Source organism: Esox lucius, chromosome 6 (assembly GCF_011004845.1).
Source record: "Esox lucius isolate fEsoLuc1 chromosome 6, fEsoLuc1.pri, whole genome shotgun sequence".
NCBI classification, from domain to species: domain Eukaryota; kingdom Metazoa; phylum Chordata; class Actinopteri; order Esociformes; family Esocidae; genus Esox; species Esox lucius.
In genome coordinates this window covers 13,323,803-13,351,260 of record NC_047574.1, presented here as the reverse complement: position 1 = coordinate 13,351,260, position 27,458 = coordinate 13,323,803, and the positions used below count along the sequence as shown (strand labels likewise).

At 43.9% G+C, this 27,458-nt stretch overlaps 1 protein-coding gene across 3 annotated transcripts in view; it reads right to left on the bottom strand.

Moving 5' to 3' along the window:
• Nucleotides 1-26,834, bottom strand: part of slc8a1b (solute carrier family 8 member 1b) — a 132,223-nt gene extending 105,389 nt beyond the window's left edge. The window contains exons 1-2 of one of the 3 annotated variants that reach the window (XM_010889118.5): nt 26,253-26,834; nt 22,954-24,812 (exon numbers count right to left, since the gene is read on the bottom strand). In XM_010889118.5, coding sequence (XP_010887420.2) covers nt 22,954-24,776 — 1,823 coding nt within the window. In that variant the 5' untranslated portion in view covers nt 24,777-24,812; nt 26,253-26,834. The remainder of the gene's footprint in view (nt 1-22,953; nt 24,813-26,252) is intronic. The other 2 variants (XM_010889117.5, XM_020047599.3) reach the window with 2 other exon arrangements.
• Nucleotides 26,835-27,458: the final 624 nt, after the last annotated feature.

Below are 27,458 nucleotides of genomic sequence, written 5' to 3'. Positions count from 1 at the left end.
ACTATATGTGAAAGGAACAAACATACATTTTCACATTGAGAAAGGTAGGGCGGAGGCATTGGGATGTGTGTGCGTATGTGTGTGTGGGGGGGTCAGGTATGAGTCAAAACATTCACAAACACAAACAAAAAAGACTTCAAGCGGGAAGTAGCGCCTACAGCTATTGGCCAGATCATTCTCTAATACAAACACACTGCTATAAAAGTTGGACAGTGAATAAACCAGGTGCCATAAAGACAGCCTCCTCTAGCCCTCCATCCATCCACCCACCTGTCCCTACACCTTAGCCCCAGGTACAAATCCCTAACACTCAGTGGGGGAGGACATGCTAGGGGAGGCCACTTTACACAGCACACTGCTTTCCTATATAGGCCATCTCTCTCACCTGCCTGCCTTTTACCATGTTCTGAACAAACAATGGTTCCCCCAGGGAGCAGGCAACACTACTGAGCAGCAGTGATACCAGCCAGACCTGGCCAGAGCAGACCAGGGCACCAGACACTGTTTACAGGCCAATCAGAACAATAAAACATCCACGGCTTTCTTAATGGCGCAGCAATGCTTGTCACAGAGCAGCAGGAGTCAGCTGCTATTGACTTGGCCTAAAGTAGGGCAGCTACTGTGGCGTTTAATAAACAACACTTACGATGTTCCAGAAATGCTTTTTTCCGCGGTGGCTGCTTACAAATGGGTGGATAGGAGGGCCGCTAGCAGGAGAATTGGGTTAATCTATGGCCCATTTTCTGTGAAATACAACTGAAATGGGGTATATGTTTGATGTCTGCTTCTGTGGCCTCTATTATTTCAGAGTTCAGGACCTGGCAGACAGACAGACTGAACGCATTGTTCTCTGCGCTGTGACTGTAACTGGGCTGAGAGATGGTGGCGATGAGAGCCACGGACAAACAGACGACAGACAGACAGACAGGCATGGAGCTGAGCATCGCCATACACCCTGAAGCAACCTGCACAGCAAGATAACATGTAACGCCAGAGGGAGCAGAAGATGGAGAGAGAGGTAAAGGAAAACAGAACGAGATATGAAAGAAAGACAGAAAGAAAGAAAGGAGAGAGAGCGAGAGAGAGCGAGAGAGAGGGAGAGAGAGGGAGAGGGAAGAGAGGCTGAGCTAACCCTTAGATGTATGGCAGTGGAAAAGGATTAAACTACAGAGGAACTCCCTCCAGCTTCCCTTCTCTCATCACTGTCTCTCCTCACTAATATCTTTGGCTCTACCCTGCAAACAAACACCACGCCAAATACGAGCCTTATAGCATCTCTGGCTACAAGCAGCAAACAAACACCATGCCAAATACGAGCCTTATAGCATCCCTGGCTAATTAAAGCAGCAAATATACAACATTCCAAATGAAAGTCCTTGGCTTAAACCTGCGATAACAGACATATGAGCCACCAACTAAGAGCCCTCAGGTTTTCCTTCTCAAATCTTCAAATCTTCACCCTGCCAGATATTAGCCCTGAGAGAATAAAATACAGCACAATCTAAAGTGTCAATCCATGACTTCCTCCATCTTCATCACTCCTAAGACCTCCTCCATCGTCACCTCTTCCTCATACAAGATGGAAGGCAAATTCGCTGCTGCGTCTTCTACTCCCTGCTGGCTGTGTGTATGCTGGGCCCTATAGTGTGTGGGTGTCAGTAATAATTCTAGCTCTTTGCCGGTCCAGTTTCTCTTCCTCTGTGCATGTCCTTTTCCTCTGAGCATGTCCTCCACATTGCAGCCACAGTTATTACATAAGAGAGCGTTTTTTCCAGCAGAACAGTTCACCATCACCATCTCCTTCAGTCTGGTGGAAGAAGAGCCAAAGACCCAAGGCCTCATAGCTGAAGCTGCGATTTTCATAACACCTCCATCTCAATCACACAGGCACAAAATAAACTACATTTCACTTGTATGGGAATGTATTTTCCTCTCACAAATTCAGGCCCTTATGGTCACTACACTGTTCACGCAGAGTGACAGACTGCTGCATAATTTATGGCACATTCCATTTCAAGATTTTTGACTGGGGAAAAAAAACAACCACACAAAGGCAATTTGAACAACGTGTGAAACCAAAACCAGGGCGGTGTTAATTTTAAGTGTGCAGCGGCCTTTATTAATGTTAGCGCTTGTCTTTTTTCTATTTGCATTTTGCCAAAGTCTTAGTTGGAACATCCTCATTGCAGAGGTTGTACTGCATGGCAGGAAATGCAAGCTTATTGTGTATAGGGTTTTAAAAGGATCTAAAGTTGGTTGTTGTCTAAATATCAGCAAAGAAAATTGTAAATGTGATTGTGTCAGTTTGACCCCAAACAACCCATTAAAACCACCCTGTCATTCTCCACTGCAAGGAGATTTGAGACGGTTGGGGTCACTTGTTTGGAATCACTTGTTTTTGAAAGACAAACCAAAAAAAATGTGTTCATTAAAATAACATCTGATTGATCAGAAACACAGTGTAGACATTGTTAATGTTGGAAATGAAGACTATCAATAATGTGCATACAGAGGCCCATTATCAGCAACCATCAGTCCAGTGTTCCAATGGCATATTGTGTTTGCATAGCTGATCATTTTAAATGGCTAATTGATCATTAGAAAACCACTCTGCAATTATGTTGGCACAGCAGAAAACTGTTGTCCTTTATTAGAGGTTTTATTGCTTTTATTAGACTCGTTGAGTACCTTTATTAGACTCGTTGAGTATCTGGAGCATCAACAATTGCGGGTTCAATTACAGGCTCAAATTGGCCATACCCTGTGGACGGCGCATGATTGGAGCCATTTTCTTCCTACAACAGAACAATGACTCTTAACTATGCAAGAACACTTTAGGGAAGAAGCAGTCAGCTGGTATTCTGTCTATAAAGGAGTGGCCAGCACAGTCACCGGATCTCAACCCAAGTGAGCTGTTGTAGGAGCAGCTTGACCGTATCGTATGTAAGAAGTTCTCATCGAGAGTTACGAACAGGAACAATTAGGGTTAACTGCTTTAATCAAGGACTCAACAACAGGTTGGGTTTATCTTGTCAGCTGATTATAACCAGGAACCTTTCCATTCATGGCAAAACACTCCTGACCATAAGGGTATTTGCCTGTGGGTCTTTTCATGTAAATGGATTGACTGATTGATCTCATGCTACTCAAATGTAAAGAACACATTTCCCGATGAGTTAGTTCGATTTCGTTTTGCACCAGTTACTCAAATTGCTGTGTAGGTGGCTTAGGTTTCTCCTCACATTATTCCTAACACCAGCCGTCATTTTGAACGCGGATGAAAATAAACGCCAGCTGTTTGATATCCTGACTCTGGCTGAATTCCAATAGGAATTACACATGACTTTGCAAGCCAGCATAATGTGACTTGCAGTTTAGGTTGCTGAATTCTGGTTGACGACCATAATATCAGAAATTCCCCCAAAAAAAGAAATCCTGGAAAAAGTACCAGAATTATTCGACAAGTATATCAAGGAATTTTGGTTGCCAGGATACCCAAACTTGTTGTTTAATTGCGAGCATCTCTCCAAGGACTGATCTAGGTTGCAAAAACAAGTGAGCCAGCTGATTTGTCCCTGGAATCTTGCAACCCAGGCCACTCTAATAAAGTAAAACATGCCCCACTTAAACTGACTTTATAGCATTGCATTTCTAAAATACTATATGACTGAAGTGTGGTTACGGAACACTGTTTGCACGAACCGTTTACACATTCTAGTGTTACCAACACTGTATAACACTACACATGTTATTTTCTGTAACACTGCTGAAGTGTAACATTATAAGCCCTACGCACACAGTTGATATAACATGGAAAAGAATGAACCCTTACTGTACACACTGGGCAAGAGTCACATTAAACGTGCTGTGCTACAAAAAAAAAACAGAATTAATCATAAGCCACATAATAATCTACATGTCCTTTCGTTGCAGGATTATCTCCCGCTGTGACAACTTGGGTGAAATGAAAATATAGCATCTGTATGTACGTGTGTGTATTTGTGCGTGTACGGGACACAGAACGTGCCCAGTGTGTGCTTGTGTGTCATTAATACAGAAGGAAAGCAAAGAAGGCAGCGTTTCATAAACACTCAACACCCAGGGCATTAGCATATTAGAGGTCAACCTGAAGAGAGCGGAGAGACAGGGAGTGGGCTGGGCCAGGGAATGAGACAGAGGTTTGTGTGTGTGTGTGTGTGTGTGTGTATGCGCGTCCCCTGATCCCTCAGTAATAATGCAGTAGAACAACACTGTGTGGTTTTACCAATCGTACGGTCAGCCGGGCTGATGACTGATGCCAATCACCACTAATGCATGACACATAGGGTTCCAATTAAACAAATATGTAATTATCTGATATTTAGATTTACAGCTGGCCTTGCATTACCAAGCCCCCATATCAGAGCATTGTCACGCTGCCCTTGGAGTTGTGGATCATTTTAAATATGCCCGATTGATTTGAATGGACTGCTGGCTCCCAGAAGCAGCATGTTTATGGGATGTTACATTTCACAAATGCTCCCTTACATGTCTGTTGTTTCTACGTGTTATCATGGTTTTCTGAAGGGGTACGAAGGACACAAAGCAGAAATGAGAAGAAATCCTGGAGGAAAAACTGTTTTTACCAGAAGGAGGTTTGTGTACAAAACAGGCATACATCTAAACATGATTGATGAAGTTTAGTTCAATTTGTGATTTCCTCAACATTCTCATGCACAGTTAACATCCTTAACATTCTCGTGAACTGTTAACATTCTTAACCTTCTCGTGCACTGTTAACATTCTTAAAATTCTCGTGCACTGTTGCATCTACACCTGCCCTTAACCAGTAAGCACCATTGGATCTCTTGCTGAGAAAAGCATTTCATTGGTTTGGGGATTTAAGAGACATTGATCTACTGCAGGTTCCCATACACGTTTCACTGGTTTTAAAAAAAAGGCTGATCTAAAGCTAATACATAAAATGTGCTTTACTTCAACACTAACACACATTATCCATAACAAAGGACACAAACACAGCAGATACTGAAATTCTTAGTTTCAATATCTATTGAGTAAGGAATACCACACGCTACGCAATTACATCTCCACACCCTGTTCCCATTGGCAATAGCCCCTCGTCTCTGAGGAGAGGTGTGTTGATGGTGACGATGACGATCATCAGCAGGGCCTTCCACCTCCTCAGGAGCTCAGTGACACACGGCTAAAAATAAAGACTTGAACCAGGACAACGGAAATTGGGAGAGAAAGCAGGTCAGTCTGGGACCCGTTGGGATGGGGAAGGTTGCCCCCATTAGAGCAGGAATAATGACGGGAACCATTGCCTAACACACACTGTTCATGAATGAAACACCAGAGCAGGGACTATGTTTTGTGTGTGCATTTGGGGGGGGGTCCTTTCAAAATTACATACAAAAATAATGCCGGATTATTTGTTTTGATTTAATCCCCAATTAACAGCATTTCAATGAGTCTTTAATGCAGGCATTTTATATAATATGCAACATTCACACCCATATTGCCTTGGTTTCCCATGTCACTACACACACAAACGCATGCACACGCACACACACTCTGGGGGAAATTACTTTGAAAGCTGCGTTGCCAAGAACAACTAGGAAACAGTAAACAGAGCCACACTCTGGGAAGCTTGGTGGTCCATGAGGTAGATGCTATTTATCACTCCACAATTGTCATTAGCAGATACAAAACCAACAGCGTTGTAGAGGAAGTGAAGGGTGTAGCGCTGTTAGTGTGTGTGTGTGTGTGTGTGTGTGTGTGGGGGCGGGTGTTATTACAGGTGCAGCCTGAGCCTGCCATTCATCTTCACACTGTGTAATAGAGGACTATATGGCTACACTAGGCTGTGGCTCTTGGAAACAGAAAGCTGGATTCAGGCTTAGTATAATATCAACATTAAAGGCATTTAAGATCAAACGTTTAAGACTATTTTACTTGGGGAAAGGGAATATTTTTAAGTGCCTTGCTCAGGGACAGAACAACCGGTTTCTTCGATGTAGCAACCCTACTCTCTAATTTATTCTATTCAGCAGTCTCCCTTAAATGACCTTCATTCCAATTCACAACACGTTTGTTAGTTACTATTATATTCAGTGGAGTGGCTAGATACTGCACTTCACACACCTAAAATATTTCTTAATTTTAATATTAAATTTATGGAGCACCCTCCCGGAAGTACATTCACATTATTGCATTAGACACACAACATTGAACATATTCAGTTGGTCCGTATTACAGAGAGAATAAGCGAGAGAGGATGGAAGGAGAAATACAGAACAAAAAAGAGAAAGAGGTGGAGACAGGGAGAGAGGGACAAAAACAGATAGAAAAAAACCGGAGTAAGTGAAGAAGAAAGAGACAAGAAGAGATTGAAAGAGAGACAGAAGACATAGAAGGAAGAGAGACAAGACAGTAGAGAGAGAGAGACACAGACAGAGAGAGATGTTGTGTCCCGGCCCTAGCCAGGGTAGTGTCGCATTACGCAAGATGGAGCAGCACTACAGGGGAAATGGCTGATCAATAAGAGGGAAACAATCCCTGCACCCCTTCACTTTCTCCACACAAACACACATACACACACACACACACTACACAAACTGACACACACTGACCCATGTGCCCTTAGTTCCCTTTTTAATCTTTGGGAATCGGAAAAAATTCCTTTGGGAGGTTCACTGTCAGCGTGATGTTGCATGGAGGGGTTTCAGAACGCAGCAACATCCTCCTCTGGTCTTCAGCAGTATCCAGTTATATCCTGTGGTGGAAGCCCTGCTGGGCAGACCCCCGACGCGCTGTCATATTTCACCGGCCCATAAAAGGCCGCAGCCCCCCACCGCGGCACCGCACTCTGTGGCCACCGCACCACATCGGCAACCTGCAGAGGCTGAGTGCTAAAATGGATGAACAGTGGAATGATGTGGCCCGGGCTCTCCAGACTTTTCATTACGGCAATAAATAAATTCCGTACAGACAGTCATCTTCTCCGGCTCCTGCCTGCTCCATTGGACCTGTGTTTTTGGACTTTGTTCCAGGACATTTTATTTATTGCTTAATTCTATAACTGAGTTGACATGTCTTAGAAAATAGTGCGCTTGGGCTGGAAACAGTTTGTGTGCATATCTTAGATAATAGCACAAAGCAAAGCACAAAGAGCTGCACAGCAGGTGAGCCAATGGAACAATATTAAACGGCCACTCAATCCTTGATTTTTTCCTCGAGGCAGATCTGCGTTCTAGCTCAGTGTTTCACTTATGATATTAGAATATGTTTGACTGTGTGTGTGTGTGTGTGTGTGTGTGTGTGGGTGTGTGTGTGATATACTTGTATACATGAATGACTGCGTGCAAGTATTTTACAAGCACCGTTTGGGGTCATCACTGAAATGAATAATGTTCTCACTATTAAAAAACCTATAAACCACCAGGACTGTTTAGAAGTGGACTTGATAAAAACCAAATAAGCAAGGAGCAAACAGCCCCAACAAGATAATAGCTGCCTATACCAAACCCCAAAAGCAACAATGTTGAAAGAGAATGTCGCCCTGCAATCATTAAAAACGCAATAATAGTTTATTTTAATTTGGTGCAGCTCTCTAAATGCAGTTAGCTAGCAAGCAGCAAAGCAGCGAATTGAATTCCTCCTAAGACTACAGCCAGAAGAGACAGGAGAGGGAGGTGCCCAGGGGGACACTATCCCCAGTGGTCCCCGATCGGCCAGCTGCTCACTGGTCCTGGATCAGCCCACTCCGCTGTGTGTAGTTGAAGTGACTGTAACAGTAGATTACCACCTGCTTATCCCTCAGTAGACCGTCAGAAAGCACTAAATTAACCTGCGCAGCTGTTTCCTAACACATTATATTATTCCTGAACTGAAGGCTACACATACACAACAAAATAGTTACTGCGTTGCATTTTGAAAGGAATGATATGGCATTGCAAAAACTTAACTTGCAAAAACTTTGTTTGATGAGCAAGCTATTCATGGTTAGGCTGGTGTGGTGAAGAATTGCCCAACATCTAATGTGTTGTTAGCAGAAAGGATTTCTGAAGAGTAAAAGAAATAAACTTCAATCAAAATCAAACCTTTCGATAGTTGCACTGGGGACTGTAAGACCACTGTGACATGTTGCACCTTAGTAAGGAACTCAAAAGGATAGAAATGTGGTGAGGAGATCATTTGGATCAGGAACAGTCTCCAGTTGAATGGTCATTATATCTGACACAAGCTACATCTCCAGTCAAAACATTTCCCATATTATATTTTCCATTTATGCTTTTCACATTTTCATTTCATTGTTGTTTCTGACACAACAACAACTATCCTGTATTTCATCAGATTTTATTTCAAAATCCATGACCACTTCCTGTGTCCTACAGTTGCAGCCAGCTTGACACAGTGTGGGATCAGCTAGTCAACAAAAAAAATCCTGGGTGTTTTTTTATTTAATTGCAACCATTATTATTTTAGCTCAAAGATCCGTGTAATCTCCATTTGTAACCTGCGTATAACACACATTTTAAATCCGACAGAACAAGTCAATAAGACAAACAATAGGTGGTCGTGATTAATTGCGCATTGATCTTCACAGACCATGAAACACACAGCTAATGTTAGTGGGCATTTACGGCTGTGGTTGTGTGAATGCAACACACACACACAGAAACATACCCAATCACTCATACACGCCATGATGTCATATGCACTTTCTCACATCCCAGTTACGCCAGGGGCCAAGTTCAACACAGCAAATTGGGAAGAATGACTTCCAAGACGACATAATCAAAGACCTAATTGCATGGCCTTTGTCCACACACTTTCTCCGTTATTCTTCCCCCTCTTTTTCTCTTTCTCCCTCTCTCGGTGAAGCAGTGGAAAACAGTGACACCCATCCCACGCCCACGCCCACCCCCACCCCCGTTACCCCTCCATACAGTGTTACAGCCCTGGTGAGCGAGTTAGCTCATGAAATGAGGACCAGTGCAAACACGGATCGTGCTTCGCATCGTCCCTCTGCCCTCCTAATAAGACAGTCCCAGAGAATGAGCAGAGCCCACAACAAGCATAAACACTGCATGATGGGATACACCGTCCATGGGCTGAGTGCCACAAACTGACAGTCACACACACTTCCTTGTCTATCCATCTTCGTTTCCCCTCTTCTGCTTTTCTCACGTCCTCTCCATTCCACCCTTCCTTCTTTCTCTCCTTTATCCCTTCCAACTTTCTTCCTTCGCCCCTTTCCACTAATCTCATGTATCTTTCCCTCCCCCTTCGCATTCCAGCCTCTTTCCTCCTCTCATTCTCCCTCTGAACCCAGTCCAGCTCTCTCACCCAGTGGACATACTAATCAGACTGGGTGGGAACATGGTGAGTGAGACAAAGTGAATCATCTGAGGAGGGCCGGTTGCCTGTGTTTGACAAGCATGTCAGCAGCCTATTTCTTTTGGATCTGATGTGGATTGAATGCGTGGTGTTCTCTCATTGGAGAAGCCCCATGTGGCTCCTCATTGCAATCAGGCCTCCCTGAGACGTCCTTCATTAACCACAGCATGCTCCCTGTTACAGCCCGCGCTCCTACTCTCAGTAGTTGGGTTTAGGTTGCCTGTCACCCCAGCAGTTCCAGGGACCACAAAATCACAATTAATGATCTTGCAGACCAACAGTTGGACAGATGTTGATTTATTTTTATATAAAATATCTTGCCAAACAATTTCTTTGACATTTCTTCAGTGAACATTAGAAATTAAAGGCTTATTAATCTTTTTCTTATTTTAAATAAGAATGGTATTTCTGTAATTCATTTACATTGTAAAAATCATGTACAATTGCTCAAAACATTTAGTACTCTGAAATTGTTCTTATTTTTAACAGAGAAAATAGAAAAGTGGTATAGAAAAGTATTTATTTTTATATTTGCGGAGAACCAGCAGGAACCAGTGCTCTACGCTATGTCTTCCCCATTTGGATCATAGTTTCCTGAGGACTGGATCTCTATTTCAGGGTCCATAAAAATACATGAACTTCAATGTGGTGTTCTGAAGAGCAAACCATGATGGAGCATTGAAGACTGAAGCGGTTGTGGTTGATAATAAAAGAGGTGAAGCTTTTAACATTAACGTTCAGCTCTACAGCAGCTGTAGTCTTAATGCTAATCACACAAAAGTACCTTAAGTGTGTTGCATTCATGATAATATATCGCACTAACATTGCTCAGCCAAAATCGACTAACATTCTTCACCAGTGAATTTTATAGGAAATTATATTTATTGACATCCAAACACAATTTGTACAGCCTAAACAATGGACAAGTCTGCCCAACAGCAGTCTAACTGAACATAGCTGTTGAGGCTAGCAACCCAGCTATACAGCAGGCTAACTGCTGTGCTGCCTGTGAGACAAAGCTCTAAACACTGCAGTGCCATTAATATTTTATACCAGTCAGCCAGCCTAGTCCTCCCTACAGCCTCTACACTCACATGACCTTCCAGTATACTGTAGATAGAAAAAGTAGCGTGCTTACACACATAAACACACACATGGAACGCACATGGAACACATAGGGAACACACACAGGGAACACACACAGGGAACACACACAGGGAACACACACGGAACACACACGGAACACACACGGAACACACACACACACACAATCTGTGGTGTTTAGTAGATGGTGACTCTGAGTATTTCTAATCCATTCTGTGTATAAATGCTGTAACACCTCTACAGCTGTGCAGGCAGGTTGGAAGGCTTGCTGTAAACTGTTTTAAAAGGCAAAGCATGGACATCGTCTGCTAGCATTTGTTTCGGGGTCAGATGACAGCTGAGTGAATGCTGAGGTAAAAAGAGTGCAGTGTGTTAATCTAATTTAGCTGCCACATCTTGCTCAGGAAGTTTGTAAATCAGTGTAATGAAGAGGCACGGAATGGCCTACACGTAGCGTCTCCCATTCCTGACCCCCAATCTGTCCATATAAAGTCATTCATTATTATCATTATTAGCCAAACTGATCCTAGATTAGCAATTTTTCCCAGAAAGGCCAGAGGGAAAGGTCTAAACTACAAGCACACACAGAGCCTGGACAGGGATGCTGTTGATCCAAGCTGAGAGGGGAGAGGAGGGCAGAGCTGGCACAGTTTACACATCGTATTCTTAATGTTAGTCTTGTGTTAGGATCAGGTGTCTCTCTGTCTCCAAACACAGCTCTCATCATAATGGCTCTGCTGAAACAGGAGTCTGTGTTTGTGAGTGTCTTTGTGTGTCTGTCTGCAGGGCCATCGCCAGGTATCCAGCAGGGCTTGGCAGGGGCCCCTGATCCTAATAATGTCAGTGTTGTCCATAAGTGATGGGGCCCAGGCATATATCTTTTCTTGAATCATACCCACCCTTTCCCATGTTAGCTACAGCACGTCAATCTGTGTGTGTGAGAGTGAAAGAGAAAGATCTAAGGAGAGTTGATAAGAGATAGAATATGAAAGTAAAGGAAAGATAGAGAACAGCCCGACATAACTTTTTGTACTTTTCGTTCAACTTTGTACTTTTCGTTCAATCTTGGGACATCATGTGCTACATTGCAATGAGTTCAGATGCTTTTTCAGGTTATTCTACAGGCAGGCATGCAGAGAAGACACTGGGTTGCCCTCAGTCCTCTGAAAATCATTCAGCACCTTTGAGAGACAATAAAGACTGGCAAGTAAAGAGGCCATTAGGAACGACAACACTGATTCACTAATTAATCACCAGCTCAGAATAGCGGCAGGCAAACCGGCTGACAAACTCAGGTCTGCCATGTCAATCACACAGCAGTCTTCAAAGAGCTGTGCACTTTGTCTCTGCTACAGTACAGAGAAGGTGCTCCATTCAATGTCATCTCTGTCTACTGAGAAGATTTATTGGAACCTTGCTCCCTAATGGAACATAGAGGGCAGAACATGTTTTACTAGTCAGTTTGAATTTCAACAGAATTGACTTGTACTGACAGAAATGTGTTGAAATAGCACTTACCTGGGGTAATTAGTCACCTACTCGCAGTTAGCTGTGTCATTGCAAAGCCGAGGTTCGAATCCCGTGCATGGATTAGCCCAGTGATCTGGCTGAGGTTGGGGCAACAGGGCAGCCCTGAGTCATGGCGGGTCAGTAACTGAATATGGTTGTCTTGCTCTAGCGACTCCTTGTGGAGGCTTGGGTGCCTGTGAGTGTTCTTTCCAGTATGTAAGGGTTATGGTCTTGACTTCCTGGTTCAGGGAGCACCACCATACGTTTGTGCAACTGAATCGGATGTGCTTTGGTAAACATATATCCACTATACGTGTCTGTTGGAAGTGGCCAAGATGCAAATTGGATGTAAACGAACAATTCTAACTACAAATTGGATATAAACAAAAAAGTTAAAAAACTGACCTTATCCCCCTGTTATATTCATAGAGCTTGGTGAGCATTTCTGTGTAGGACTAGGTTTATTCCAGACTCCTGGAAAGAGCAGTAAGGTGTGGTATGTTATATATACTATTTCTGTAAGGGAGAGAAAACTAGAGAGATATACTCAAGATAAGAGCTAAGCTTGGACAGGCTTTACCACAAAAAGCCCAGGGAGTGTGGATCAACGTGCGATAACCTCAGGTGGGTGGGTTGTCCTTAATGGATGATATCATCTCAACTGACCGCCAGCCAATAGGCCTTCATCTTACTGACTGAATTCCCAGTGTAATTTATCAAAGGAAAGTGTAGGACACGCGTATGGACACACATAGGAACACACATAAACAGTTGGTACGTGCACACTAGTGGAGCATGGGTCTCCAAAAGCTCACCTTCAGCCGACCGATTAATGGGTGCTAAAGGAGAAATCTGGAGCCTGCACCCATTGCTAACTGGCATAATGTAGAAAATGCATTGTAGTAGCTTAGCTCCAGACATTATTCAAGGATTATAATACGACTGGTTAAAGGAATTTCATACTATCTAGACATTGCGTTTGGGCCTAATCACAATACAAACATTTCGTAGAGGTTGGCAGGAATTTTTTGCAAGATTAGCGTGGGCAATAACATGTTTTATAATAGAAAATCGCAGCACATAAGCTTTCACTAACTTTCATGAATGAGAACAGGCCTTTTGCCGTGTTATCTCCTAATGATTTGCATAATGACAGACTGGAATAGGACAGCTGAGAAACGCTCTACTCCGGTCTCTTTTTTTAAGAAGGATATATTGGACAGAGGCAAGTAAACAATTACGAAAAGTTACGATGAAATAGAAACAGACTGATAACTAGAGCAACACTGTCTACCTACAATTCACAAATGCTATTTGTGCTAGACACCGAATAGCAGAGTTATGCCGTGGAATGAGTGAGCTACACGGACTGGAGCCAAGCATCTGTGTCTAAAGTGAGAGGAGCGAGGCGGGTGAGCCACACTAATCCAATCATGTCAGCCGGCTGAACCGATAACCCGCCTATTTCTAGTCAGACAGCAGAAATTGCCAATAGAGATAGAGCAAATATTGCTTGGTACAGTTTGTGCATGCAGCAGATCATGTTTCAACTTTTCAAATAACTGATAATAAAATGAAGAATAGGCTACTTGTGTCATTGAAGCCGACTGCCACCCACCTGCCTTAGTAATCCAGACAATATTATATTACCCTGAACCAGGCTGCCCTGTGGATATAAGCCCCTAAGGGGATGGTTAGTTACTGTATTTGTCAGTTCGTGTATCACTCATGCACACACACACACACAGACACACAAAGAAAGTCTCTGGGTGGAAAATAAAATAAAGCAGTATAGCACCCTACATCTCACTGCTGGTTTTCCTCAGGTCCAAATTGAATCATGTCCGGTCCTTGTCGGTCTCTGGGTGGGACACCAGATGCTGCTGGAAGTTGCGTTGGAGGGCCAGAGGGGGCACTGTTGCCTCTGGGACATTGCCCTTCGTAGGGTTCTGTCTGTCAGCTGGGACATTAAACAGGTGTCCTGATTCCCTGTGGTCACTAAAGATCCCCCTGATCGTAAGAGTAGTGTCATGGCCAAATGTCTAACATGAGCATCACAAGATATTATTTCACCCATTTATTCCCTCGCCTCCCCAGGAGAATAACTACTCCCCAGGAGAATAACTACTCCCCAGGTCATTGCTGTGAATATCAATTTGTTCGCACTCAACATGTGTCTGGTAAAATAAAAGAAAAAAGACTGGAAAAACCTACAATCCCAAATACAGCAGGCAAACAAATGCTCACACACACAAAACCATACACACACACACACACACACACAGGGAGATTACACTCAGACACTCTTCAGGTAAAGTGCTTTCAGGTAAAGAAATGCTTGTGTGTGTGATTGCGTGTATGTGTGTATCAGTTCATATGCATTAAGCCTCCAGGATGAGTCCTGCAGAGTGGCTACTCTCAGTCATTTATTAAGAGGCAGAAAAGCTTTGAAGAATGTTCCATATTTCACTGATCACACTCAGGAGGCTCATTGTGATAGTGACAGGCTGGAGGAAAGAAGGACGATACAGGATAATCATCTTCTCCACAAATCTGCTACCTGTCAGCAACAACAAACGTGCTCATTCATTTATTCACTACCTCTACTGCTCCCTGGTTCTTGTTCGTGCTCACTCTCCCTATTTCGCAATCCCACCTATCTCTCTCACATGTAAGTGGGTGATTCACTATGAGGCAGACCTCTATGAACAAGGGCTATGGGAGAAACAGTTATCAGATGACCTGAACTTTCACAGCTGCAGTAAATGTCACCGTTCCAGATGTGTAAACACCAACCTACCCAGTTAGTTACCAGGTTATTTGGTGTGTTTTGGGGGTGGGGGGGTGAAAACTCTTTAGCTGAAAAGAGAAGATCCCAAGGTGTTAACTGGAATTCTTGGAAATCTGTGATACACAACTGGACTGAAAACAGGACCATCCTAATCTTGTTGGTGAAATCTTGTCATAGTCCCCAGTCATTAAAGACCAAAGCAATTCCTATATGTGGCTCTCCCTACTCATTATCAGGAAAAACACAGGGTCCACATCCAACAAGATGACCTTGACATAAAGCACATGTGAAAAATTAATCGTTTGCTTCTATTTGTTCCACCTCCTCTGCCAAGTGTAATTGACAGTGTGATTCCCTCAGGCATCCCTATTTGAGGAGTGACAGTATGGATGGGAATACTGAGGCTAGAGGTCAAACCTTACCTCTCCCATCATTAGTCATCCCCATAACACAGCATCACCTCGGTAATACGGTATGACCGGACAGGAAAAGGATGTGGGTTTCAGTGAGATACACTTTGACGGGTAGGAAAGGTCAGCTGGGCCCCACGGGTTCCTTCCATGCCTGGCAATCCAAACGGCTGAGGAGGAGATGAGACTGGACCAGACACAGATGGTCTGAGACGGAAGGTGTCGCCGAGCCACAGGACATGGAGCAGAGGCATGTGGAAGATATGTACAGCAATTCGAAGGACGGGACGGGACGGGGGACGGGGGACGGGGGGGGGGGGGGGGGGTTATCAGTGGAGGGGGTATCAGTGGAGGGGGTATCAGGGGAGGGGGTATCAGGGGCTGCTACTGAAATCTCTCAAGCCATTGGGTTTAAAACATAATTCAGGAAGTGTGTGAACACATACTGACAAGAAGACCCACAGTACAGATAAAGGGACAAAACAGACCCACATCCTCTTTTAGCACAGGAAACCAATCTCCCATCACATAGGGTACGTCTCAAAGCCTTTTTTGGTACGTTCTTGTTCCAAATTTACAGGAACTATTCCAGATATGTGGTGTATGTAAACAGAGAAGAGCTCCTTCTTGCTGAGTGGCAGAGGTCGGGGGAAATAGAGGAGCCATGTTGCCCGTCTGAATCTGTCCCTTGGTCCTGGATCTGCCTGGGACAAGACCCAGCATTATGGATTCAACAGGGAGACTTGAGCTCGGAAAGCTGCAGCACTGATATAATTATTTCACTCTCACACACACAACGGTTTTATTATATCTGAGGCCCAGCAATCGAGTGCCATACATTGTTTTTTTCCCCTAACCTTAAATCTGACCCCTGATTCTTATTTTAACCCTAAAACAAATCCCTAGCAAAACCCTAACTTTAACCCAAAGCCTTAAAAACATTATTTTGTCAGTGAGGATTGGCCAAATATCCTCATTTAGCCAGATTTTACTTCATACTGTCTTTCTCATTTCTGCTCTCTGTCTCTCTATCTCTCTCTCTCTCTCTCTCTGTGTCTGGGAATGTTGAAAATGCAGTCAAATAAAAGGCACCCAGGCCCAACAAAGCGTGAAATGGTTTTAGCTTTACTACAGAAGAAAAACTTGTCCACATTCTACAGTGGTTCCACTCAGCAGTCCTCTAACAGAATAATAAGCTGAGCTGGGGGTTTTGCATCAGTGGCAGGTGTCTTTACTGGCAGAGGTTGATTCAGATCAAAACGACACACAGACACACACCACAACTACAGTATGTGTTCTCATTAACACACAACAGATCATTTAAACGCACACATTTGCCAACACAAAGTGGCACTCAAACACACACATACATGTAAATACATACTGCATGCATACATACATAATGGCACAGTTCCCAACACTCATTCCTTTAGTACCATGGCATGTCTTCTCACAGTGGTATAGGAAAATAAATGCATTAGTGGGCCCATAATCCATTTATAAAACCTACTTAACTATGCAGGCATGGAAACAAAGCAAACATTTTATAAGACAGATTCTCCATGTGTCCCTCCCTTTAAAAAGGTCCAGGTCTTTAAGTACCTCAGGAAAAGAACCAGAACCAATCAGTTTTGGAAATGAGACCAGAAGTAAAGTCTCGCCGACTGAACAAATGGTGTCCGGTCCATCTCCAGACTACGGTTGTGTTAGGGAAGGACCCCAACAGACCCTTTCCATCCTCAGTATACAACCTCACCGAGGTCAGCTCCACAGTATGTGACTGTCCTGGTAGGTGGCTGTTGAATATTCAGTGGCTTTTTGAAGGAATCACTATCAGATATATTTGACATCATGCATTAGCATATCCCATTTCACTGCAGAAAGTGTCCCTTCAGAGCCACCGTACTGTAGATACTAAGTGCACAGGAGGCGAGAGAAAGTCAGCGGAGTCCGGATGGAACCTCTCAGCTCACCATATTTAATCCTGTCAGAAAGACGGTTGGTGAAAGCAGGAGAAAATCCAGGCAGGCTTAAAAGTTCCACTTCAGAAAAAGAGGCCACTAACCGACAGTTCAGAGATAATAGTTACATGACAAGTGGATTGAGGTTTGGAAGTAAAGTACCTAACGACTTGGCAGAAATGCGTTTGCGTGGACGTGCACATGAGCATGTGTGTGTTTATGTGTGTGTGCGTGCTCATGCAACAGTCAGTATGTGTGCATGTGTGTATTGTGTATAAGCACGATTGCAACAAATGTATGTGCTGACGCTCGGGTGCCCATGAATCGCGACATGACAACTGAATTGAGGTGTGTGTATGCAATTGCGCATGGGGGTGGAGCAAGAGGGAGAGAGAGCGGGGGAGAACAAAGAGAGAGAGATGGAAAAAACGGAGACGGGGGGAGTACAGAGAGAAAGGGCAAGATTGAGAGAGTGAGTGACTGAGGGAGAGATAGAAAGAATGGCCTGAGAGACTGACAGCAAGTGAGGTAAAGTGGGGGACAACGGAGCGAGAGAGAAAGAGAGGATGCGTGTATGCCCGGCTAGGAATGGCCATTACATCCAGCATGTCATTAGAGGAACTTTGTGCTCTGTCAGCAGTCTAACATGGGACCCATGGAAAAGGTGTAGGAGGCTCAGAAGACCCAAGTTACTGTACTCTAATCTGTCCCCTGTGGCAGCTCAGTGAAAAACCCACCAAACAGCACTTTCTAAAGCCACTAATCCTCTACAGAGACCAGCCTCATATCCATGCCAACTGATTTGTTTCAGCTTTCAGCCTCTAGTTTACTCATTAACTCAATCTATTCATCCCCCTTCTCTTTCTGTCTCTCTCACTCTGTGTTTGCATGTTCTCTCTCTCTCTCGCCTTCCATGTCTCTCCTGTTCTTTGCCCGCTCCTTCCGTATCTCTCCTTTTCTATGTTATGTCCTTCCATTTCTCTCCTTTTCTATGTCTTCCGGTGTGTTTCATGCACCTGAAAGTGTCCTCCAGTCCACCTTCATCTCATCTGTTGCTTAGCAATGGCCTTTCTGTGGAGCAGCGGGTTGGGGCTCATTTGTCAAACGGCTGACCCTCTTCATCATCCCCTCTCCACTGACCGGGCTGTGCTGCCTCACTGAACCAGCGCAAAACCAGGACAACATGACAGAGCAAAAGAAATGTCTTCTCTGTTCCTGGCCTCATTCTCCTCAGTATCCACTAAGAAATGGTGGAGGTTCAGAGAGCAGAGACAGGAGGACAAGACATTTTGCCAGAGAAAACCAAAAATGTAATGTATTTTGAAGCAATTACCAAACACGCCACGCTCCAAGTCTGTCTTTAAATAGAATATCCCATGACCTTGTTGTGCATCTAACTAGCAAGGTGAAATTCAGGTAAGGTCATTTCACACAGCCATGTTGCTGGTGGAAACAGCCCAGGGAGATCACAAAGCCAGGAATTCAGTCCAGTGAATAAACCCCTGCCGTCACACACCTGAGAATTAGCAGCCTGCTGCACACAGATCTGGAAAGATACAGTAAAAATACCATGACAAACCAAATGATTGCACACGTATGCATGCATTTACTCTCCCACACATCACATTCTCACTCACACGCCATAGATCCTCACAAAGACACCACTAGCAGGGGTTACCATGTGAGTGAAGGGCACGTGTTCTCTGGTTACTGAGGACACGGTAATAGCACTACTTTGGCAGGAGCTATTTCCACCTGTTTCTTCTCTTACAGACATCGGAGGTGGGCTGTTACAAATGGATCCCATCTAAACTTTAACTGCACACTGGACCTTCCGTACTTTAGCCACAGTAACCAAGCAGACTGAACCAACAGCCGCAGGTCCACAGAAAATGATCATACAGGGCATCCAAGATCACATCTCATACTTTATCTTATATACACAAACCTAAAATGTTCAGCTTAAGGAGAGGATTGAGGATTCAGTTCCTTAGCAGAAGGCCGTTTTCGCAGGTACGGCTTAAGCCTAGTCTAGGACAAAAAAGTCACGTTCAATAGAAAACTCCATTGAGCTCGTTTTTCGGGTCCCAGACTAGGCTTAAGCGGTGTCTGCGAAACCGGCCCACAGGGTCACAGTAATCCGTATGCTCATTCATCTCATTGACCCCCACTAGTCACGTCATCTGTAAAGCCAACCGAAGAGCAGCTCCGGTAACCGGTGTCACAACAACCGCTGGCATAACCCTAAAACAGACAGAACATCTCCAAAATGTCTGCCCGCTGATAAGCCACGCCAATTAAATCAATGTGTTTTCCGGTACAGCGGGCCTGTCAGAGAAGGGAAGCTGTAACACAGACCTAAAGACCTCCCAAAAGCCTCATTACCGAGGGACTACTAAATTCAGGGCTGACGGCGCCTTTGGACGTGATGAAGACTTGCAAGGGATGGATGGACAGATCAGTTACTAGTATGGCAGCATGAGCAAACAGAAATGCATCTGTTAATAAAAATCTTTATCCAGCTTCCCTTACTGTGAAACTGAGAGGTCTGTCTTTTCGGTTGTTCTCATGTTTTTGGAGCAGAGGGGCGGTAGATATCCACCCTGGATGAAAAGGATTTATTTGGTGTCATAAGATGTTTGTTTTAGAGTTAGAGTAACAGCTTAATAGGTGGGGGTTAGGAATCTGAGTGAGTGAGGGTTCAGTGTCATTTAACATGTGTAAGAAATGTAAGAGCATTAAGTACTAAGGAAACACAAATTTGCTTGTTTTTTTGCTATTACCTGTGTGTCAGAGTATGTTTTTGCTAATGTGTTGCTCAACCCAAACTGTCATTTTCTGACAAAGGCACATGTGAAGCTCACTCTCAGGTACGTGCAGTGATTTAACACATTCAAAAACACAATAGGGGATATTTTCTCAATCAGCCAGTGTTTGATGAGTATTCATTTAGCATCGGCTGAATGGGGGCTTTACCTCACAAATGCTGTGATGTTCATGGCATTTTGGAGTTGGTTATGCCCCCCCCCAAAGGACAGTGGCGACTATGATCTGTTTCTAAAGAAAAAAAAGCTTGCTTGTATCAGCCAAAGAGATACATTTTCATTCCTAACTCAACAAAGTTTCGCCATGATACAGCCGAAACAACTCGACTGCACAATACTAGGCCGCCCCACTCCCATCCTCAGTGAGCTGTTCGTTCCACTCATAAATACGTTTTAAGCTCTTATGACCGGTGGTTACAGTTATCCTGTAATTGTTCCAGCCTTAATCATTACACATCTCCATGGTCACTGCCCTTCTCTAGTCCTTGGCCTTGCTGTGACAGCACTTTAACCCCTTTCTCAAACCCTGGCCCTCAAAACAGACCTCGCACATACATCGTTGCAGATTACCCGAGTTTCGAAGAAGTCGCGGCCCAGTCTCAACATGAGCATGCCCAGAGAAAGACACTATGTCAGTGTTTCTGTTATGCCACAGTCGTTCTGGATATCTGTAGTTTCGGCTGGAGCCAAGTGCACACATTCATGCAGTACATGTATTTTCTAAGGACATGAGAGGCTAAGATAAGATGGGATGCGTACACGTCCGTTGACAGAAATAACCTGAAATTCGGATGGAAAATGGAGGTGCATGAAAGTGCTTTACCACAAGGCAATTGTATAATTATACATACTGCATCCCTTTGCTTTTCTGTTCACACTTAATTGTCTTTTTCCGTTCCACAGAGGCCAAAAGCAAAGAGTTCAAAACATTGAAATATGCCCTATTCTCTGCTGTCATTTCTTACAATCCATACCAGTCAAACAAAGTGCACCAGTCAAACACCAGCCCATCACTTCAAAAAACGGTTAGGCCCTAACAACCAACTCTAGAGACAAATGACTTTATTTTCTGAAAGTAAAGGGCTGGAGAAAAAGGTGAGGGCTAAAACGTTTCTTCTCCTGGTTTCACCGTGACATGAAAAAGGGAGGGAGCTGGCAGCTGAATTAGGGTAGAGGCAGCCCCCGGGCACTCAGATTTAGATCATCTACTTTGTAAATGATTTTTCCAGAGTTAAAGTGTCCTCTCTCCTTCTGGGATGTGTTCAAGGGCTTGTTGGGAGGCGTGTAACTCATATTTTTCCAGCTCTCTGGTGGTAAGAGGTTTAGCCTGCTTATCGTCTGAAAATAAAACTGTGATACGGACTCCTACTGTACCCTCTAAATGGATATACTTAGCTCCAAATATTGCTAGAATCAAATTAATACCCTGTGAAGTTACTGTGGTACGATACTGAATTCAAAGTTAAAATGTAATGTATAACTACGTTATGTTGGAAACTATGGACTGTGGAGCAAAAAGGATTAACTGCCTTGATCAGGGACTGAACAACATATTCCTCTACTGTAACTAGACTACCTGCCACCCCCAACATTGCCAGCAAGCAGTTAACTGAACCGCATTCCAATACTAAAACTCCTGAAAATAAAAAGGTTTTTCCGCTATTTCCCAGAGGTGCTCCAGGTTCCTATAGGATGGGGAAGGCCTACCCTACACAGCCACTGCCCCTTCGCCTCTGACAGTCCATCATTTCATTTAGACAAGTGTTATTAAAATCCACTTAGTAGTGCTGTGAGAGCTACACTATGGAAACTATGCAACAGGCTTCGGAAAGTTGAACATAGACATCTGCTTTGAATCTGTTTAAAAACTAGCCCTTTTCATTAATCTAGCTCACTTGTCCCCTGCATGTCAAAGAGCATGATTATGGGGAAAGAGTGGGTTTAAGAGAGAAATAGAGAGATAGAGGCAAGCTTCTCTTATTCTTTTAGAAAGGAATTAATGTCCCAAATGAAACTCTTAGAGTACATGAAATTTAAATAATCCTTTTTGATGTGTATTTAAATATTCTCAAAATCACAGCCCAAAATATTATTTATTTATTTTAATGGTTATTTTTAGTGAAACTAATTTAATTTAAAAGGATTTTCAAAAACCTATTTCAACTACTATTCAAACACATGGGTAAGTAGCAACTGTATTTGAGGTAGTATATATTTTTTGTTGTTTTATTTTATTTTTACAAACTTTCCACATGTATAACTAAATCTGTGAGATAGCTTGATTCATTACAGGGAGGCATGAGATAATGAACATAAACCACATTAGTGGCAATTCAGCAACAAAAATAACATAAATCAATTCAAAACACGTCAGCAATAGTCAATGCTGAGAGTCGAGTTATGCCTCAGAAACAAATGAGCAGCAAATCCAACATGGATGAACCTGATAGCCAATAGCAATTCGAAACACTGTTCTTGAAAACTTAGCAGAGATCACACAGTCGATAAATACATCAATAAGAAAATGAAAGAATGAAGGAAAGAAGAAGCAGGGAGAGAAGTGGAAACAAAGGGAATTGATGATGTCTACTTTGGCACATGAGCTGTCCACTGCACGACGACGTGACACTAACACAGTGAGCATCCACCACATAATTATCATCACAGGCATTCACAGACAACCAAAGCCCAGCATCAGTATTGACTAAACATGCAATACAAAAGAGCCTGACAATAAACTGCATTTGTGGCTACAAACTCAAACATAGTCGTCATACTACATATTTTATCGCACATGATTTTTAAGAAATTTGGGGTTAAGAATTTCAATTTGAAATGTTCTCATCTAAAAAAAAAAAAATTCATAAGCAGTGTAATGTCAGCCCCACGAATGGAATGAATGAATACACTAATAAAAACATTCACTGTACACAGGTAAAATATTAACTTACAAGATTTCATCATTCTGGAACTCCAGGACCCCGTGAGTGTCTTCAAAATCCTCTCCACCTCCACGTGCCGTGCCCTCCACAGTCTTGTAGGGCACTATCACGACCCCACGTGCCCCAGAAGTGCGCAGCACCTTCACCTCCATGATGCCCACGCTCTCACTCACGTGCACCACTGGCTCCTCGAACGTGAAGATGCCGGCATGGTCGTCGTCAAAGATGGTCACGGTTGCCGTGGAGGGCATGCCAAGACAGGCCACCGCCTCCACGTGATTGGTTTCTGAGTTCTCCACCTCCTCCCCTTCTGATAACAGCACTTTGACATTGCTGAGGTGGATCAGGAAGTTCTCATCCTCCTCGAAGATGTCATCATCGATAATGCCCACACGGATCTCCTTCTGAGTCTCGCCGGGTTTGAACACCACCACCCCCTCGGTGAACTCATAGTCCGAGCCGGCGTTGGCCGACCCGTCCTCTGTGCGGAACTCCACCGTCACCGTCTTGCTCAGGTCACCGCCTCGCCGTAGCACATTCACCGCCACCGTGCCACAGTTCTCCAGACACTGGTAGGAGCCGGGGTCAAAGTAGATCTTGGAGACGGGGTCATTATCGGCTATGTCAGAGCGGACCTCGTGCAGGCTGACAGCCTTACGGGCCTGGTCGGCCGCATGCTTCTTCAAGATGTTGCCTGCACCAGTCATGAGCCGGGTGGCCTGGCAGCGGTAGAAGGCCCTGCTCTTCTGCTGGGAACTCAACACCTGGTAGTTGGCCAGTTCAATCAGCTGCTCCACCTCCTTGTCGGGATGCTTCTGCTTCAGTTCCTTGAGAATCTTGGCCATGTCACGCCGGGTCTCCTCCTCGTCCACGTCCTTCACGTTTATTTCCAACCCAAGAGGCCCGTCCAGGAAGTCCGCGGCATGGGAGTTGAGCATCTTTCCGTCCATCTCAATGTCGACTTTGGACGGTAGCGGGCGGTCGCCTTCCGTCTCGATGATCATGCCCCGCTGCTTGCCGGTTCGGTAGCGCTTGTAGACGTACTTGTAGAAGAGCAGGCGCCTGTCGGCAACCCAGGCAAACAACACACAGATGGGGAAGAAGAAGAGGGTGAGCAGGCCTTCCCACACCTGCACTATGCCAGGGGAGATGACAGCCAGGATCAGATAGAGCCAGAGGTAGGCGAAGATGCTCCAGGAGGCTGTGACAAAGAAGACACGCAGGTGCTTGACCTTGCGAACCTCCCCGTCCGGGACCACATATACACAGATGCCGATGATGACAAACATGTTAAAGGCGGCGCTTCCCACAATGGTGCTGGGACCCAAGGCCCCCGCATCAAAACCATGACCGCAAACCTCAATGACAGACAGTAGGATCTCAGGGGCACTGGAACCCAGGGCCATAAGCGTGAGGTTGGACACAGTCTCATTCCAGATCCGCACGGTGGTGGTGGTGGTCTCTCCGTTGGGTCTCTTGATGGTGATCTCTTTCTCCTGAGAGGTGATTACCTCAATGGACGCCATGAAACGATCAGCAATGATGGACACCCCGAGGAACATGTACACCAGAGCCACGAAATAGACTGTCGCCCGAGCCACTTTATCCCCGAAAGAGGGATTTTGAGGTTCCCAGACCGGCAGAATCACCCCCTTTTCACATGCTGTGCCAGCTGTATTGCATGGAGTAACATTGCCACTGGCAGTAGGAGACACAAACAGGTCCAGGTCCAGGTCTGAAGACATAGCCGTCACATGTTGGAATTTCAGAAACAGGATTGCTACGACAACCGCAAGCCGAAGACCAAGTGATAGTACGCGGAAACGTCCCATGATTCTGGAGTGGTTCTCTTCCGCTGCTCCCTAAACCTGCAGAGAGTAAGGAAATTAAAAGGGTTGATTTGATTGTAGGTTTTAAAACAATAATAGTAATAGTGTAAAACTATGGAGTAGCCTAGTTCACATTAACGATGCTGTTATATGACTGTATTACACATTTCATATTAAATGCCTATCAGAGTATTATTTCCCAGACGAGAGGCTAAGGTCAGATATAGCAATGCGGTCTACCACTAGTTGAAAGGTAGAGAGAAAGCAGCAGGTTAATTTTTATTGATTCTCTTTTGGGAAAAGTAAATTTTCACATACTTCATTTGCATAGTCGGGAACATTATGCAGATACTTCATGTGCATTTGTCATATGACAGATCGATTGCATCCGGAACATTCGACAAGAGGCTAAATAACCAAAAGGATAGTACAACTGAATTGGGAAATAGCTATCATTCTCCGTACAGTGGAAGCGATAAAACGTTTTGGACGCGCGAGAGACGATTGTCCATCATTTGAATTATGAGATAACGACATATTTAGACATTGTCTGCTAAATGCGCCCATACACCTCAGGTAAGGGAAGCATCCAGTGAAGCGGGAGTGATGCGACACTGCTCACAGGGCTGGACCACGGCTGGCATAATCCTTTATTAAGAGGAAATTATGAAAGGACGATCATGGCTGTAACCTATACAATAGCTCCCGCGCCTAGAAATGATAGGGATTTATTGTACTATTTAGGTAAGTATAGAAAAGCCTGTACTTGTAAAAGGACTGTTGATTTGTATTGCTTTCTACGCATGAGTTCAAGTAATTCATACATATAAATTACTATACCTACAGAACTCGATGATTACATGGGAAACCCATATTCCCTTACCCATAGATGGAATACGCATAAAACCCCATTACCACAATGCGTCGGCACAACCTGTACAATTACCATCATAGGCTACGTGAATGCCTTTGACGCAATGTGTAACTCCAAAGTAAAGCGAATGTATGTGGTCATGTGCGGTGTAAGTCTTGGCAACACAAAAAATCGATCCGCGTTTACATAACTTTCACGTGCATATTTGGAAGCATGCATATTATGGGCAATGCTTAGCGTAAACGACCCCATCTTATTTTGCAGGCAGGGAAGAAACCCAAGAAGGGAAATCAATTCCTACAAAACGATGTTTTCTCTACAACTAAAAAAAAAAATATATATATATATATAAAAAAGTCTCCATAAATTGCTTCACCAGGTTAATTTCGGACAGAATAGTAAACCAGTCCCAGTACAGCAGCATGAAACAATAATGCCTGTACGACATGCGGCCAAACAGTATCTTCCCGAAGTAAGCAGACCCCACTGCTCCATCGACTTTCGGATGATCGCCGGTAGGCTACTCAAGTTGCCATAAAAAATACCGTGCCACAATAATACACAATATTGCTCTGCTAAAGACAACAATAGTAGCAGTATCATACCTTTTCCTAGACGCAACGGTAAAATCCACAAGCAGAAGTCAGCAATAGTAGCCTAGTTGTAGAAGACGTGAGAATTTCAATACGAAACCGCAAGAGCTGTCAGCAGCCTAGTATTACTGTTCACATTCGTTTTGGGTTTTATACGAAATCAAGGACAAATACCCTGGAGATGAAAAAAAGTTTAAGATTTCCATGCACGCGCAGTTTTCCACGACCTGTATGAGATGACCAGATAGCGGATGCTTTATCAGCAAATCTGCATATCAGAGGACAAAAAGGTGCGCTAAGAGTTCTTCTTCATTATTTATCTACTCTCTCACACTCACTCCTTCGCTCACTCAACCTATCCTGTTCGAAGTGTGGCCACAGAGCTCCGTGCACGAACAGACCCAGACCGAGTCCACACACTGAGTTCACAACGCGGGCTGTTTCGGTGGAGGCGGACAAACTCCCGGGTTGCAATCTTTCCCACAGCTCTTCGGCTTGGATATTCTCACATCCACATCAAATTCAGAGAGCGTAGGAAAACTAGAAGACCTAGTGAGCAAACGTACGTTACTAAGACGTATTTTGGAAGTATGTCTGGACGTGAAAATTAGGTTATTTGCAGGTTCTGAATGAAAGTTGAAAATATGGAGGCAGAAGTCAGCAGCAGTGACATCGTGCGAAGATGGACATTTCTTTTAGAATATACCTTCGAATATACCAAAACATCACGTGTTCTGTTCGTTTCGTTAGTGTGACATCATTATAGGGGTTGTTAATGTTTAATAGATGGGAACGAAAATCATGCAATATCATAGGAAAAACATAATATAAATAACACTTAGTGTAAATAGTTAGACAATAAAGCACTGTCCTTCATCAATGAAGTGGCACACAGATAACAGAATAGACGTTTTACCAAAAGGGTGGATCTGACGTTGTCAGAGGGTTTATAAACTTCCCTTCCGAATGGTCAAACTGTCTTAGTCACGCTCTTGCAGTACAGCAGCATCATTTTGATGAAGAATGTAAAACATATTTCGCTCATGCTTTATATAACTTAGTTTCCAGAAACTGAAATACAAAACTATTGTACAGGTTAAAAAACATTTAACAGTATTTTGTTGAATTATTGTATCTCCTACCAGTTTTCAGCAATACATACACTAGAGATCTAAGACTGGTTAATTTGGTCCATTTGAACATCCAGAGACATCTGGT